This window comes from Pseudophryne corroboree, chromosome 1, assembly GCF_028390025.1.
Source record: "Pseudophryne corroboree isolate aPseCor3 chromosome 1, aPseCor3.hap2, whole genome shotgun sequence".
NCBI classification, from domain to species: domain Eukaryota; kingdom Metazoa; phylum Chordata; class Amphibia; order Anura; family Myobatrachidae; genus Pseudophryne; species Pseudophryne corroboree.
In genome coordinates, this window is record NC_086444.1 from 423609865 (window position 1) to 423627746 (window position 17882).

General features: G+C 44.4%; 2 protein-coding genes across 2 annotated transcripts in view; one reads left to right on the plus strand and one right to left on the minus strand.

Annotated features, from left to right (window-relative positions):
- The window catches only part of P2RX2 (purinergic receptor P2X 2), a 290430-nt gene extending 277899 nt beyond the window's left edge, over positions 1–12531 (minus strand). Inside the window, exon 1 of the mRNA XM_063913402.1 lies at positions 12459–12531. The gene's annotated coding sequence lies outside the window, so the exon portion shown is untranslated. The remainder of the gene's footprint in view (positions 1–12458) is intronic.
- Positions 1–15979, plus strand: part of PLA2G3 (phospholipase A2 group III) — a 41882-nt gene extending 25903 nt beyond the window's left edge. The window contains exons 2-5 of the mRNA XM_063941582.1: positions 9525–9628; positions 11179–11311; positions 15275–15409; positions 15610–15979. Coding sequence (XP_063797652.1) covers positions 9525–9628; positions 11179–11311; positions 15275–15409; positions 15610–15979 — 742 coding nt within the window. The remainder of the gene's footprint in view (positions 1–9524; positions 9629–11178; positions 11312–15274; positions 15410–15609) is intronic.
- Positions 15980–17882: the final 1903 nt, after the last annotated feature.

Below are 17882 nucleotides of genomic sequence, written 5' to 3' on the forward strand. Positions count from 1 at the left end.
CTTAAAGTGCCCATGTCTCCTGCGGAGCCATCTATACCCGATGGTCCTTACGGAGTCCCCAGCATCCTCTACGGACTAGGAGAAAAAGATTTACCGGTAGGTTTAAAATCTTATTTTCAGATCTCTCCAGAGATGTTCAATCAGATTCAAGCCTGGGCTCTGGCTGAGCCACTCAAGGACATTCACAGAGTTGTCCTGAAGCCACTCCTTTGATATCTTGGCTGTGTGCTTAGGGTCGTTGTCCTGCTAAAAGATGAACCGTCGCCCCAGTCGGAGGTCAAGAGCGTTCTGCAGCAGGTTTTCATCCAGGATGTCTCTGTACATTGCATTCATCTTTCCCTCTATCCTGACTAGTCTCCCAGTTCCTGCCGCTGAAAAACATCCCCACAGCTGCCACCACCATGCTTCACTGTAGGGATGGTATTGGCCTGGTGATGAGCAGTGCCTGGCATTCACGTCAAAGAGTTCAATCTTTGGCTCATCAGACCAGAAAATTTTGTTTCTCATGGTCTGAGAGTCCTTCAGGTGCATTTTGGCAAACTCCAGGCGGGCTGCCATGTGCTTTTTCTAAGGAGTGGCTTCCGTCTGGCCACTCTACCATACAGGCCTGATTAGTGGATTGCTGCAGAGATGGTTATCCTTCTAAAAGGTTCTCCTCTCTCCACAGAGGAATGCTGTAGCTCTGACAGAGTGACCATCGGGTTCTTGGTCACCACCCTGACTAGGTACATTCTCCCCCGATCGCTCAGTTTAGACGGATGGACAGCTCTAGGAAGAGTCCCGATGGTTCCGAACTTCTTCCATTTACAAAGCAGCAGATATTTTTCTGTACCCTTCCCCATATTTGTGCCTCGAGACAATCCTGTCTCGGAGGTCTACAGACAATTCTTTTGATTTCATGCTTGGTTTGTGCTCAGACATGCTCTGTCAAATGTGGGGCCTTATATAGACAGGTGTGTGCCTTTCCAAATCATGTCCAATCAACTTAATTTGCCACAAGTGGACTCCAATTAAGCTGTAGGAACATCTCAAGGATGATCAGTGGAAACAGGATGCACCTGAGCTAAATTTTGAGCTGCATTGCAAAGGCTGTGAATACTTATGTACATGTGATTTCTTAGTTTTTTATTTTGAATAAATTTACAAAAAACGGAAAAAAATAAATTTTCACGTTGTCATTATGGGGTATTGTGTGTAGAATTCTGAGGGGAAAAATTAATGTATTCCATTTTGGAATAAGGCTGTAACATAATATGTGGAAAAAGTGAAGCGCTGTGAATACTTTCCCGATGCACTATGTATGTATGTATGTATGTATGTATGTGTATGTATATATATATATATATATATATATATAAAGATCCCCTTACCATCACCCACATCCCTTTTATTATATATTTAATATCACCCCACAAGTAGTTTAATATACTGAATAATTCACCATCACCCTTTACATATTATAATTAATGATTTACTCATATCCTTTTATTTTTACTCACACTGCTTGTCAGCTAGCAAGGCTGGGCTCAGACCTCCCGTTGCTCCTGTCCTTGGCTACCGGCAAAGTGTGCATTGTCGTCTCCTCCCCCAGTGCACTACTAGTACCATGCTGACATCATGGTTGGTGTAGCCACTGGTGCAGATAGGAAGAAACTGTGGGGACACAAGGGTACCCGGGGCAGTGACCTGCAGGTAATGGGATGGGCAGCAGAGCAGCCAGACAGGTTGCTGGGCTGAGTTGGAGTGGGAACGGCCCTTGCTACAACCCTTGCATACAGCCCACTGAAATAGATTATGGCCATTGTGCTAGAACCAGATAGAGACTGCCGAGTATCAGCAGCAGCTTTAGGAGTGGCAGAGCATCTATGTTAGCAGGCTGTATACAGTAAACTGTCACCTGAGGCCTAGATAATAACATTAACCTTATAGCATAGCTGTCCAACTGCAGCCAATGGAATTTCATTTTTCATCATAGTAGAAAGTGTGAGGAGCATGACTGGTTGTTTTTATTCGTATGTCTGCCCTTTTCCAATGGTATTACATATATCTGTATATCTACACACATATATAGCTATAAGCACAAGTAGACAGTAATGACATGCTAGTTTACTCACCCTCTAGTAACAGCATCCCATCATTTCTGAGTCATAGATGTTGCACTATAGATGGATTTTACATACAAAATATTTGGCATTAATTAGTGTTCACGCTAGGCTATTTTATTGGGGCCCTGTGCCCTGCCCATTCTTTAACTGATGAAATGCGTCCTGCCCCATTTGCGAGTACCAGCTACCCGGTCACAACCCACACCAACCCAGGAGGCAGACAGCATAACATTCAAATAAGAGGGAGGTCTTTGGTAATCCCACTCAATGGTGCTGGTGGACAGCCACCCCTCTCAAGCTGGCAGCCTGTACACGGGAAGAGACAGTGGTGTTGGGCTCCACAGACTGGCATGCAGACTCTGAAGGTGCCAGAGCAAATGGAGGAGACCCCGAGGTACAGGAGGGCAGGCAGCACTGTAACATCTTAATGCAGGCCTGTACTAAGCCATGCTGTCCATGGCCTGATTCATTGCAGATCGGGAAATTGCTAGTCCTCTTGCTGCCTTCTCACAGCGCCATGCGGGCAAGCCTGAACTTCTCTATCTACTTACAATCACTGCAGAGCCTTGGTGATCTAGTGGAGACCAGGGGCAAAACTAGGGAGTGGCAGGCGTGCCTGTGGCATACTTGCTAACATTCTGGCTGCCACCAATGGGAGGAGGCAGCCAGGTCGGCGCAGCAGGGCGCATGGATGGCACGTCAAAGGGGGCGTGATGGGAGAAAATATGATGCTGTTTGTGGGCAGAACATGGGGAATGGCCGCTGTGTGACTTACTATAAACTGGGTGCCCTAATATGTAGCATACTATAAAGGACAGGGTCGTCTTTTCGTATGGGCTCAATGGGCACTTGCCCAAGGGTCCCAGGAGTATAAGGGCCGTAGGCTCATAGCTGACGGTCCCCTCTTTTCAGGGGTACCAGATTTTTGAAAATCGAGCCAGGGGAACCAGAGACATCCGACTTCAAAGCAGTGGTCCCCATCCAAGCCTGTTAATTGCTCTTCCCAGCCAGATATCTTGGATTCTGTTTGACTTATAGTTTTTCTGAAGGTATAATCCTAAAGCTGTGACTCTCCCCTTTTGGTGAATACTGGCAGCTTGTCTCTACTATACCCAAAACCAGAGATATCAGCCTTCCAGCAGCTGGTCCCTGCTACAGCTCTGCATGCCTAATATGCAGTTTTATATTTTCGCCGGTGGATTGCTCTGGCTTCTGAACTCTGATCCCCAAGTCCCTAGTACCTCCTGAAACATGAGACTCTTTAGTGTTTTTATCCCATTCAAAGGTAAGAAATCTATTTCCAGGAACTGGAGATATCTGCAGTCAAGCAAGCTACCCACCCACTGGAAAATGGTGAATATTAAGCCCACTCCACTATCCACCCCTCCATATTAAACACCCCCTACCACCCTGGACGTCATGTAACCGGGCCCCTTCATTCAGCCCAATGCCCCCTTATACAGTTTAGTGTTCCCTCCGCCGCATCTGTACAGTAAAGGATTAATTAGCAGAAATTACTGCTCCAGGTCCTACATGCTGAGCTGAAGATAGAACACCCCCTACCGCACACGGGACATCAAAGCTGCCGCTGATAGTACCCCCAACCCCTACCGCTGGAGGATGGGTAGGGGCCCCAGTGTATTGTTGTGCCCAGGGGCCCACACTGCTGTTAAGACGGACCTGATAAAAGATAAAGATAAATACTTTATTTGTTATTGATCAAACAATAAAAATATTGTACAGAACAACGAAATTTCATCCGGAGCAACCACATATGCATATCAGTCAGAACAGAATAGGTATTAGAACTCCCCAGTCAAGTTCATCCTAACTATGACTGAAGGAAAAAAACTGTTTCTGAACCGTGAGGTTCTGGATTTAATACAGCGGAAACGCCTTTTTTGTAGGAAGCAGAGCAAACAGACTGTGGTATGGATGTTCACAATCCTTTAAGATGCCATTTCCTTTCCTCATGCTATACTTAATATATACCGCCTCTATTGTAGGCAATTCAGTGCCAATGATATTCCCTCGTTCCAACTGCTTACGATTCGCTGAGGTACAATTACCGTACCAAACAGAAATGCAATAAGTTAAAATACTTTCAATTACACAATGATAAAAATTCAATAAATGTTTTTTAGACAGGCTAGCCGCCTTCAATTTCCTCAGGAAATACTCATGCTGTTACGCCTTCTTAACCATCTATAAAACATTAGAACTCCAGGTCAAATCATCAGTAATAATAGTGCCCAATAGTTTAAAACATTTTACCCTTTCGGCCTCCAAATTATAAATAGTTAATGGCAAAAGGTTAGATCTATTTGTTTTTCTAAAATAATATAATCAATAATGATTTCTTTGGTCTTTTTTTTTATTTAGCAATAGGCTATTTACCTTACCCCAACTGACCAACCTATCCACCTCCTCTCGAAACATAGTCTCATCTCCATCCAATATAAATCCCACCACTGTCGTATCATCGGCAAACTTTACAATTAAATTTGATTCAAACATGGAGGCACAGTCATACGTGAAAAGTGAAAATAAAAAAGGGCTCAAGACACATCCTCGTTGAGTGTCGGTACTAATTTTAGAAATAGTTGACGTTAAATTGCCCGATCTCACTTGTTGTGTGTGGCCTGTTAACTAAAAAATCTAAGACCCAATTGCACAAGATGGCAGGAAACCCAAGCTTGCACAATTTCGGAGTCAAAACACTAGAGGGGATAGTATTGAATGCTGAACTATAATCGATTAAAAGAATTCTTACATATAAATTAAGCCTCTCTAGATGACAAAGAGAGTAGTGAACAACAGAAAGTAATGCATCTTCTGTTGACCTCTTTTGTCTGTATGCACATTGATATCTATCAAAATCTGGGGGAATGTATATTTTCATACATAATAAAACTAACCTCTCAAAACGCTTCAAAATGAAAGGAGTCTAAATCATTCTCAAACCTAGACTCAATCTTTGCTAAATAATACATTTTTGCCTTTATAATCCCCTTTTTCAGGGTTGATCTAGATTCTCTATATACTGATCATTAGCCTTAAAGGCTTGGTTTCTAGCATGCAGTAATGAACGCACCTCGCCGTTCATCCACGGCTTCTTGTTCGGAAACTGCTTAATACTCTTCATGATGGTAACATTCCCAATGTACTAGTACATGTATGAGAGTACTGCTGAAGCTAGATGGTCAATATTAACCTGTGAGTTTTCAACAGACTGAGAAATAAATAATTCCCAATCTCAAAACATAGACATAGCATCCTCCGGCCATACACAAACAGATCTACTTTCCACTTTCCTTTGTTTCAACAATGGAATATACGAGGGAATAAGATACATAGACATATGGTCAGAAAACCCAACATGGGGACACATGATAGTTTTATATGCCTGCTTAACACTACTAAAAACTTGATCAAGAATATTATCACCCCTTGTCGGAGCAAATACATTTTTATAAAATTTCAGTAATACAGACTTTAAATTTGCTTTGTTAAAATCACCAGCTACTAAAAAAAACTCCCTCCGGATAAACCCCTGCCTTTTTGAAAATGTTAGAAATAGTTGACGTTAAATTGCCCGATCTCACTTGTTGGGTGTGGCCTGTTAACTAAAAAATCTTTCCTTTATAAAGAATCTCATTATAAAGAATCTCCAGGTCATCCTTGACAACAGCCTGTGGTGGAATATAAACCGCAGTCACTATTATAGCAGAGAATTCCCGAGGTAAATAAAAAGGCCTGCACTTCAACATCAGACATTCCAGCTCCAGAGAACAATGACTTTGGGGTGTGGTATGTTAGATAGAATACACTTAGGTCGACAGTGTCTAGGTTGACCACTATTGGTCGACAGTAAGTACGTCGACATGGTTTATAGGTCGACAGGGACTCTAGGTCGACATGTACTAGGTCAACATGAAAAAATGTCGACATGGTTTTTTTTACATTTTTTGGGTGACGTTTTCTTCGTAGAGTGTCTTGGAACCTCAATTAATGCACCGTATTCGCTCGCCATGCTTTGGGCACGGTGCCTCGCTCCGCTACCGATGCGCTCGGTTACCGTTCCCAATTGTAGTCCACGTGGATCGTGAAGTATGAAAAGTTAAAAAAAGCAATTTTTTTTTTAAATATCTCATGTCGACCTTTTGTCATGTCGACCTAGTACATGTTGACCTAGAGTCCCTGTCGATCAATAAACCACGTCGACATACTTACTGTCGACCAATAGATGTCGACCTAGACAATGTCAATTTAAGTCTGGTCGACCTACAGACCGGATCCCGAGTCTGTGCACCAGTTATTATTAATATAGATACACAGAGCACCTCCTCTCCGTTTACCAGAGGAGACTGATCTGTCCGCTCTAAACATAGATCTATCAGGGAGCTGGACAGCCGAGTCCGGAATACTGTCAGTAAGCCAAATCTCAGTCAAAACTACCAAGGAGCATGAACTCATAATGTTGCTGCTAGAGAGTCTAAGCAGCAGTTGGTCCACTTTGTTGGTCAGGGAACAGACATTAGCCAGAAAAATACTTGGCAAGGGGGGCTAAAAGGGGACTTCTTCCACCTCTCCAGTAATCCTGCCCTCTTACCCCGCTTTTGTCTCGTTCCCGACCCGTCATGGGTGCCTTTTCCTCCTCGGCACTACACAGGCAGAGCCTTCTCCTCCACCATCTGGCCACAGGTTCCCACCTTCATATTCATAATGCTTATTCTCTCTGCCCCGCTAACTTTCTCCATGACTGCGGCCGCAGGAGATATTACCATCTACCAAGTATGCGCCTGGGATGCTGCTCGGCCATGCACCGCTTCCCCTGCCCGCAGACGTGGCTCTCCCCGGCTCATTCCACAGCCGCGGGAGATGACATCATCTGCCGGGGATGTTGCCGGGGACATTGACTGGGACACTGCCGGGCCAGGTATCGCTTCCCAGCTTTTTCCTGCCTGTCACGTCTCTCCCCTGCTGCTCGCCGCTTGATCACGAATAGCGAGCAGCTCCAGCCGGGCAGAATGGAATCGACCTGCCGCTTCAGACCCCAGCAGGACAGCGACCACCAGAATCAGCTTCCCTATGCAATTTGTGGAGCTCCGAGCCGCTGAGACTGTGCGCGCCGCCATTTCCTGTGGAATTGGATGCAAGTAATAGGAATGTGGCTTGGTCCGATTAAACGGGCATGTTTTGTTGAAGGCTATAGAATTTTGGTTGGGATGATGATCTGGCTTCTATACTTTTAAGATAGCTCCTAGATTTTAGAAAAAAAATGTCAAGCCCTGTACTAATGGAGGCAGGTACATGATGTAGTCAGAGAAATGCAGTGACTGAATGCTGCAGAGGTACAAAACTGTACTTTGAATAATGTCTGAAATGAGGTCAGCAAATCCATAAGTATATTTTATATGTATGCGGGGGTATATAATACACTAGGGGCACATATGTGCTGTGCATTCCTCGCCAACCACTCATTGTATCTTTAGTGACACATACGGAGAATGGTGTATCAGAGGTTCCAAATAACATTTATAATTAACAGAGTTAAATACTGTCAGAGGCGGATTGGCCATAGGGCTCACAGGGAAGATTCCCGGTGGGCCCACGCACCCGTGGGGCCTGTTTTGTTTGAGGACGTGTGGTCTTATTTATGGGTGGTCTTTAGTATGCCGGCTGTCGGGATACCGGCGCACAGTATACCGGCGCCGGAATCCCGACAGCCGGCATACCGACACTTATTCTCCCTCGTGGGGGTCCACGACCCCCCTGGAGGGAGAATAAAATAGTGTGGCGCGCGTAGCACGCCACCGTGCCCGCAAGGGGCTCATTTGCGCTCGCCACACTGTTGGTAAGCCGGCGGTCGGGCTTTTCCGGCGCCGGTATGCTGGTCGACGGGAGCCCGACTGCCGGCATACCATACCACACCCCTTATTTATAGATATAATGAATAAGATGCAAAACAATTTGCATATATGAAAATGACTTTGCCACTTAGTCTGTGATTGCAGATGATCTAGTGTATGCTCTGTCTGCCTGCTTGGCTGACATATAAGATTGAGTGAATAGTGATTGGGATACGGTTGGTGTAATAAGCAAGAAAATATATCCTTCTAAAGAATTATATAGTTTCCTAAATTCTAAAGGTGTATCATATAATGTGCTCATAATATTTAATTTTATTTCCTTTTAACTTCCCCTTGATGCTAGACATGTCCACTATCTGGAAAGTCTTGGGGGGAGGGTGCTGCTGCCATGGCCCATGGCTAGGGTATCCGTTCACATGGTCGACCATGTTATGGTCGACAGTCATTAGGTCGACCACTATTGGTCGACATTGGCATGGTCGACATGGACACATGGTCGACACATGAAAATGGTTGACACATGAAAGGTCGACACATGAAAAGGTCGACATGAGTTTTTTACTTTTTTTACTTTTGGGGAACTTTTCCATACTTTACGATCCACGTGGACTACGATTGGAACGGTAATCTGTGCCGAGCGAAGTGGCAGCGGAGCGAAGGCACCATGCCCGAAGCATGGCGGGCGAAGCGAGCCATGCGAGGGGACGCGGTGCACTAATTGGGGTTCCCAGTCACTTTACGCAAAAAACGACACCAAAAAAAGTAAAAAAACTCATGTCGACATTTTCATGTGTCGACCTTTCATGTGTCGACTATTTTCATGTGTCGACCATGTGTCCATGTCGACCATGTCAATGTCGACAAATAGTGGTCGACCTAATGACTGTCGACCATAACATGGTCGACCATTCATACCGGAACCCATGGCTAGACCTTACACCTCTGGTGCTGTCCATGTGGGGCCACTAGAACAAATTTTTCCAGGGCCGCTTTTTATTCCCAATCCGCCCATGAATACTGTTGAATACTAGATTTATGTTGTGGGTGTGAATCTTCTTTAATTCTAAGTGCAAATCAAAATAAGAGAGCACCTGCTAATCAACTGCCTGAATGTCATCACCCAGGACTGAAACAGTTAATAAAAAAAAAAAAATCACAAGGGAATAGGGTGACATTGTGGGCAGGGAAACCACTATATTACACATTACCTCATATCTCTTAAACTACTATAAAAGCATCATCTACAGCTGTCCTCTAATTCATGAGAGGTAGTAATTATGCCTGCTACATAACACTGCAGTTGCCTGGGTTCATGAGCAGTAATGATGCAGATGTTGTAGAGCTGTGTGAGCTCTGTGGACTATTATTGTATGGCAGATATTTTGTACAGTTTATACCAGCATTGCTGTATATGTCTATTCCGGAGATCCTTGTCTGTGCAGTGTACATAGGGTCTGTGGATCTCCAGTGTCACACATTTGGCTAGAACCATGCTGCAGAGAACCTGCTGGCTAGTGGCATTGCTTTACCTGTCTGCTTTATATAGTGTAAGTGGAGAGAAATACCAGTCCAGGCATAAACGCAGCTGGATGATGCCCGGGACACTGTGGTGTGGAGCTGGGAGCACGGCGGAAAACTTTACCAACCTAGGTGAGCTAAATACACAGCATACATACACTGGACAGCTTCAGTGACAAATATACACATTGTGACCTGCACACATACTGTACTTGCACATACAGCAAAATCAACTAAGAGTGTTCTACGGTAAAGCTCAGAAAATAAATCCATCTTGAAACAATCACTAATTCATTGTTCAGAAACACACATAATGCACGTGCACATTACACATAATGCACACGCACATTACACATAATGCACAAGCACATTTACTGGCCACAAAATTAGACTATAAAACTGTTTTGGAATGCAGTGAGGCTTTTCATGTTCCTAGTTCCTCTATTTAAACACATTTGGTAGGGAAATTTTGTTCGTTGAAGGTGGCAGGCACGTTCATTAATATTTAATACCCCTTTCAGACATCAGACCCAGGAAATTGCCGGGTCAAGCAAGCAGTCAAATTCCCGGGTCTGATCTCAATGACCTTGGTCAGGAAAAGGGTCGCAGACCCGGGACTTAGCCTCGGTTCTTTTGCATTCAGACATACCAAAGTCCCAGGTTGATTTGCGTTCATGTGCATCAACCCGGGATTTGGATGCAAGTCTGAAAAGGGTATTAGACTCTCATATCAGCTGATTTTTTAGTCTCTTCATGTGTAATCCATGACTTTATTCTTGCCTCTTTTCTGGGGTTTTTGATAAAATTTGATCATAAGTGCTTTTAAGGATACTGTTCTTCAACTTTTCTTACTCCATCAAATTGTTTCATAGTTTTATTTAGGCCATTCGTGCTATGCTACTATCTGTGTTCTAGATTGTGCGAAGTTAGCTTTCGGGAAAGTCAGTAACCCTATCACCAAGGAAGAAGGCCTTGGCTTGTTGAGAAAAAAAATATTCTCAATGTGATATTGCAAACAAAAAAAAAAGAAAAGAAAAGAAAAAGTCCTTGTTGAAAGACCTCTGTAACTATACTCACAATGGGGGTGATTAATCAAAGCTTGGTGAGAGATAAAGTAGACAAAGTACCACACGATCAGCTATCACTTTTCAAACACAGCCTGTAACATGACAGGTGGAAGCGTATTGGTTGGTACTTTCTCTTTCCAAGCTTTGATAAATGTCCCCCAATGTTATGTACACTCATATCCCATTCCTAGTACACAATAATAATTACGTATATGAATCACCTACTTCATTCTGATACATATTCACACGGTATACGGATACCGGCTGTCGGGATCCCGGTAGCTGAAATACTGACACCAGAATCCCGACACCCATTAGAACACCAACACCGGAATCCAGAACAGGTCAGGATCCTGATGCCGGAATCCTGAAGGTAAGCATAGCCAGGAGAGTTAGGGTTTGGCTTCATGAGGGTTAGGTTTAGGCACGACCTGGGGGGGGTTACATACTTACCTCGCCCCTTTTCGGGATCTTGACTATTGATACTGTGAACGCCGGCATCCCATCTGCCGGCCGAGATCGCATACTGATTCCATTCACACAAGAAGTCCTGCTAACATCACCATTACAGTATACATATTACACAGATTCACATTGTAATTTTTCTGCTCCTAGGTCTGTTCCGTGGGGTGGATCTTTGCTGCAGAGAACACGACCATTGTTTCCCACAAATCCAAGCATTTGAATATCAGTATGGGATTCGAAATTACCGTTTACACACGGTTTCACACTGTGACTGTGACGACAGGTGAGTGCTACACACCATGGGAGACAACTTTTTAAAATGATTGTGGTGCAGGGCAGAACTAATACTGATGGTGCCTGAGCACTCACAGAGCTGGCTCCAAGGTTACCCACCACTCCAATGCTTGCAATTAAATTAGCTGTTATGCTAATGTCCTTACCATATTAATGGGGCTTTATAACACCAAATATTCACTCACTTGCAGTGACCTTACTGTCTGTTGTATGAGAAAAGAGTGAGATGCAGCATCCACATTAGAAAGATGATCCCAAGTATATAAGCTGGATGATGAGGCAAATCAGTAAATAGTAAATACAAGAACAGATCCCACACAACAGACTTATACAACAGACACAAGAGTCATATAAAGCCATGAGTGGCTTACCCACCCTTATCATGCTGGAATCTGGTGTACCGGAACATAGCTTTTATTAGTAAGAAGATGCATCGCATTCTGTATCACCTCCTCTCCATAAATGTATGCAAGAAAAATAACTATGGTATTATGCAGAAATATATATATGATTAAGCATATGCATACCCTATGTACAGTACATAGTGTAAAATAAAAAGTATATATAATAGAGGACTGAAAAGTGTTTATAAAACCGCGGTGTAATGCAGAATAAGCAACTAATCAAAGAAATAAACAATCATTTAATTGTTTTCAATAAGGTGAAATGAACAACTAATTCTGATTCATGTGCAAAACAACAAATTCATATAATACTGTAAAAAATAGTGCATCCATTTTAGAGAAATCAATGTTCTGTAACATAAACTGTACAAGACACTATTTGGGCAGCCTAACTAGCTATGAAGGATCATCCTGTTGTCTGTGTAGAAAATGCAAAGAGAAACTATAGAGGAGAAATAGTGATAGCATTTAATAATAAAAAACAGCAGAGAACATATACAGTAGCGCCGTCTATTTTCAATAGGAAGCAGCAAGTGGCATAATATAAATTGAGAGCTCAACTACACTCAGGCTGTTATTTTGTGATGAATCTTTATTAAACCATTTACCACAGGTAGAAGACAAGAATCCATTATAAATAGATGTTTGTACTTTCTAAGAATAAAAAAAACAATAGTGTAGCATCATATTGTCATGTAAAACTATAATCTAATGAGTCAAGTGCAAACTCACAGGTTTACTGATAGTTATTTGTACAGATGCTGGAGAACCCTGCGCTTTGTCCTCCCTGGCTCCTGGCATTGACTGACGACTGAGCCACTTCCTGGGTCAGGTCTCATAAGTCACTGCTGGAGAGCACCTGATCTGGCTGTGTTTCTTGATTGGCTCATCATAAGGAATGGTGTTACTCGTGTCATACCAGTCATCATAACAAAAAATAATCCTCAGCGTTTGCAATCTTAACAGAATTGTACAAAGTTAAACATATCTCATTATCAGAACATTTTGTTCTGTCTGTATGAAAGTAGTAAATAATTAAAGACACGGATGAAAAGATTTTTAATTATTTGAATACTATTTTATTCATTTATTATATACTTCCTAATTTTGTTGTGCTTCTCAAAAAAATTGCATTCGGATGTCGTTATATGGAAACAAAATGTTCTGTATTGTGGCTTTTAACAGTTTTGAAGTCATACATATATATATATATATTGAGTTCACAAGAACACTAAAACAGATAAATGATAAAATTGGTATTACTAATACCCCTTTTACACTGACCTGAAATCCCGGATTATTGCACAGAAATACAGGATTTAGGTCAGTGAAAAAGGGCCCACCCGGGTCCAGTTACCTGGGAATGCTTCCCGGGTACAGTACCTGGCAGGGTTTTACCCAGGAACGTCCTGGGTATACTTGCTGACGTCCTGGCTGCTCTCTGCGGGAGAGAGCAGCCAGGTCGGCTCAGCAAGGGGGGGCAGTGCCAGGGCAATGACGTGTTACAGGGGTGGAGACGAGGGGCAGTGCAGGTGCGTGGTGGCCAAGACACATCATTGTAGTCACGCCCCCGCTATATAATGCCAAGTTTATCGCCTATATACAGAGGAGGGCGTGGCTATGATGACAAGATTCAGCAAGACTCGCAAAGTGGGACGGCCAGGTCCGGGGAAAGCACAAATGTAGGGAGACTTGTCCAGCCTTCCGTTGGGGCGGGATAGTCACCTGATTTTCGGGAGCCTCCCGGCGGATCTGGGAGAGTAGGCAAGTGTGGTCCTGGGTGAGTGGTAGTGTGAACGAGTAACCTGAGTCGTCCGGCCAGGGACCCGTTTACAGGATGGGGGGAGCCACTCTCCCGATGAAAGTGGATGACGCCATCTCCAGTCGAAAGCACTGTACCCGTCTGCAGTGTGAGCGGTGCCAATCAGGGAATAATCCATACTGGGGCCGTGGTGGAAATCAATCTTGGGTAGCGAGCAGGGATAGACCCGGTAACAATCTGGGTAACAGGGCAGTGTAAATTGGTGAGCCAGGTCATGAGACCCAGCTCATGTTAAAAACAGAGGGAGCCAGCTCACCAGCACTTGAGATGCAAGCGCTGGCAGAAAAGAAACACACTGCACATGGGTGCAGTGAGAAATGGGCCGACCTAGGAATAACACGGGTCGAGGCAATGGTGTAAACAGGGTCTGATCCGGGTTGGAACTGTGTACAAAAACCCTGGTCAGACACAGGTTTTTAGGTGTAAAAGGGGTATTAGTTTGTTACTAACACCCCTTTCAGATCAAAATGCCAGTTTGCACCCAGGATTTTGTATACAGATCTGACCAGGCTGAGACCCCTTTCAGACAGGTGGCTGGACCCGTCTTCTTACCGGGTCTTCCTATGCTGTAAACGGGTCCAGGGTCGGATCGACCCAGGTTACCCTTTTACACTGAGTCCTTCCTGGGTCCTTACTGGGAAAAACCCTGATCACTAGTGTTTTCATCCCACGTATATTTTTCAGGGTGTATGCCAAACCCCCTTACTGGGATGTTTTCAAACACAAGCCAGCTTGAGCACCCCAATATTTGTCTATGTATGGCATATGGATGAGGGTAATGTGACCAAACCCCAATCATTATAAAAATGTACCTATGAAGACTGCGGAACAATATACAACTTGAAGTGCACCGACAACCCCTATTCAATGGACGGCCACTGCTGTCAGCGGCTGCGCTGACAGCAGCGGCCAGGAGTGCAGATGGTGGCGGGCGTGAGCGGGATGGCGGCGGGGGTAAGCTGGGCCGCGGGGGGAGCAGAGATCGGCGGCCAGCGGGGGGAGCTGACTGCGGGGGGGACATGTCTGCGGCGGCGGGGGGAGGCGATGCAGGGAGAGAGGTCTCCCCGCAGCGCCTTCCCCCGCGCCGCCGCAGACATGTCCCCCCTGCAGCCAGCTCCCCCGCCGCCCGCCGAAATCTGCTCCCCCCGCGGCCCGCAGCACCGCTTGTCTCCTCACCTCAATCCGACTTGTTTTCAAGTCGGATTGAGTTTGTCGGAAAGGGGGCCAAAACCTGTCAGATTTGGCCCCATTTCCGACAGAAGCACGTGGATCGGCGGCTATTCCACCAATCCACGTGTTTTCCGACAAGTTGGGAATTCCGACTTGTTGGAAAAAAATCAGCCCCTACTGAATAGGTCGGAACCCCTTCCGACCTATTCGGTCGGAAGCTGCTGTCTTTCCGACAAGACGGCAGCTTCCGCCAGGTATTGAATACAGCCCTATGTCTCCAAAGTTTGCAAATGACCCTCAGAATTTTTAATGCTACCCATAAACACAACCGGTCAGATGCTGTTTTATGCAGCTGCTGAGCTCAGATAACGCAACGTAAGCAGTATCCCTATTGTGTGATTGGCAAGGTGGTTTGCTAGCCTAATTAGCCAACTACCTCTCTCAAGTTTAATATTCTATATCTACAAACTGCTTACCAACTCAATCTCTTGCTGTCCAGGTAATGAAACCTATTCATTTTTTAATGCCACTCTTGTTTTCGGTATTACCCATTTAGGTTTAGGCTCTGCCTTCAAGCTATCAATGACGCAATTTCCACACTTGTCGGCATCATGTTTTTCAACGTTTTGGAAATGCCCTGCTTCAGCCTGAGAGAGGAGGAACAGTGTGTGGAGTGGCACTGGTGGGGCGGGTAAGTGTGTACCATCCTCTCATTGCTGTGTATAATAATGATCCCAATGCCAGCTCTGTTTTACTATGAAAGCAGTCAGCTTGGTCTGGTCCCTACTCTGCAGCTACAGTGCTTTTAAGTGCTTAGGTCACAAGAAGTCCTTGGTGTGAGCAGTGTTAGTATGGCGCTGTATATTTTATGTTTCTTATATTTTTTTCCAGTTGTAAAAGAAATAGCATGGTACCTAAAGCTGAACTTCAGAAACCAGCCATTTTCAATGATACCAATCCTGAAGGCAATTACAAATTTGGCCCGTTGCCTCGCACAACTAGCCACCCACTTAAGTACCCTTCGCTATCAAACAAACTTCCATCTGACACGTCCTCCTCTCCATCCTTACGCAATGCTAAAGAAAGAAGACTGCAGAGGAAACTACGGAAGGCACAAAGAAAGTTTGAAAGAGCGAGAGGAGGAATGATAGAGGAAAGTTATAAAGCAGAAGAAACCCAGGGGACAGAAGTAAAAGGACACTCTGTTCTCAAGAAACGGACAAACAAGGCTTCTAAGAATAGAAAGTCACAACCCAAATGATGATAATCACAAAGAGACAGTTGGACAAAATGACAAATATTCACATAAATAATCATTTATTGAAGGTTAAAGAAAACAACTGACAACAGGAGCAGACATTTACTTCGGGAAGAGGTCTACTGAGAAATATGATTTTCAGTGAAAAGGACAGCTGGACAACCTATGTGACATGGCTCAGAACATGGCTGACCAGCTAGTAACCTGTGCAATAGCTGCGGTTCTTCCAGACTTCAATTATCAACCCTGCCATTTATATCAACCCCTGCAGACCCCATTATACAAAATTATTTTTATAGTATTTGGATTGTGAGCAAGTAGTTGTAGCTGCAACAGCACATGTGGCCATCTTTATGTAACACTTTGATACTGTAGCTCCATTCTAGAGCAATGATAAGGAGCTGCATAGTGCCTCTAATAAATGCTTACCAGGGCCTCCATCACGGGCGGGGGCAGTCGGGACTGCCCGGGTAGCAGCAGTGTGGATCGGGGCCAGGTCAGCTGCACTCCGGTAAGCAGCCACTTTGGTATTTAAAATTTGGAGCTTGCAGACTGACAGCCAATCAGGAGCTGTCACTCGGCTGTACTGTGACCTCTGCATCCAGATCTCTTCAACAGCATCTAGCGCACAGAATGGTACACTGCAGGGGGAGCGAAAAGAGAGGCTGGAGATGCTGAGGGTGGTGTGTGTGTTTGTCTATGGGACAGTGTGTGTGGGGGGGGGGAGGGGGGACTGTGTGTGTGTGTATGGGACAGTGTGTATGTATATGGGACAGTGTGTATGTATATGGGACAGTGTGTATGTATATGGGACAGTGTGTGTGTGTGTGTGTGTGTGTGTGTGTGTGTGTGTGTGTGTGTGTGTGTGTGTCTGTCTGTCTATAGGATAGTGTGTGTGGCTATGGTGCAATGTGTGTGGCTATGGGGCAGCGTGTGCGGTGAGGGGGCCCTGCCTATTGTGTCAGTCCCAGGCCCCACAATTTCTGCTGGCAGCCGTGATGCTTACACCTGAACAGACAGCCATGTGTCTTCCTAATACAATGTATCTACACATATCATATTGTAATGCTTTTGTTTTTACTTTTCAACATCAGAGATCCTAAAACCAAAGCTGTTGGGGTGGGCAGTTGTAGAACTTAATTGTATGACAGAAATGTTTCCGGTGGTAATATAGGCATGACATAATGATAAAAACTAGACAACTTTCTGATGACAAGTTGAAACTATTGAATTGCTTTTCATAGTGAGATATTTCTGAACCCTTTCCTTAACCGGATAGTTACTGCGTATTACTAGCATTTATAATGCTAGAAAAAATACATTCCAAAACCAACATTTTTGAGATGTATTTAGAGCTCACTTCCCAAGAATTTACATGTGGCTAATGTAGAATAGGGAAGAAGTCACTTTCCGAAACTGTAACGGTGCCACTAGATCAGGCATGTCCAAACTGCGGCCCTCCAGCTGTTAAGAAACTACACATCCCAGCATGCCCTGACACAGCTTTAGCATTCTCTGACAGCAAAACTGTGTCAGGGCATGCTGGGATATGTAGTTTCACAACAGCTGGAGGGCCGCAGTTTGGACATGCCTGCACTAGATAAACTGAGTTCTAGTATCAGGCCCATAAAATGCATTTAAACACCAGTAAGCAGGAGCCCTCAGAGCACAATATGAAGCACAATGCTACGTTTTCTGTATCAGAAACACTACCCTGGAAGAAAGGAACACATGTCTGAGTCTGGCTGTATATATCACTCATCAGGCAGCGTCTGAGAATAAAACTGTGTTGCAGTACTGGATGGTCTTTAGATGGGTGTAGTGCCAAATACCAATATGGTCTGAATGATGACATTCAGAATATTGACATAAACGTTATTTAGACATGCAGGGGCGTTTTAAGAGA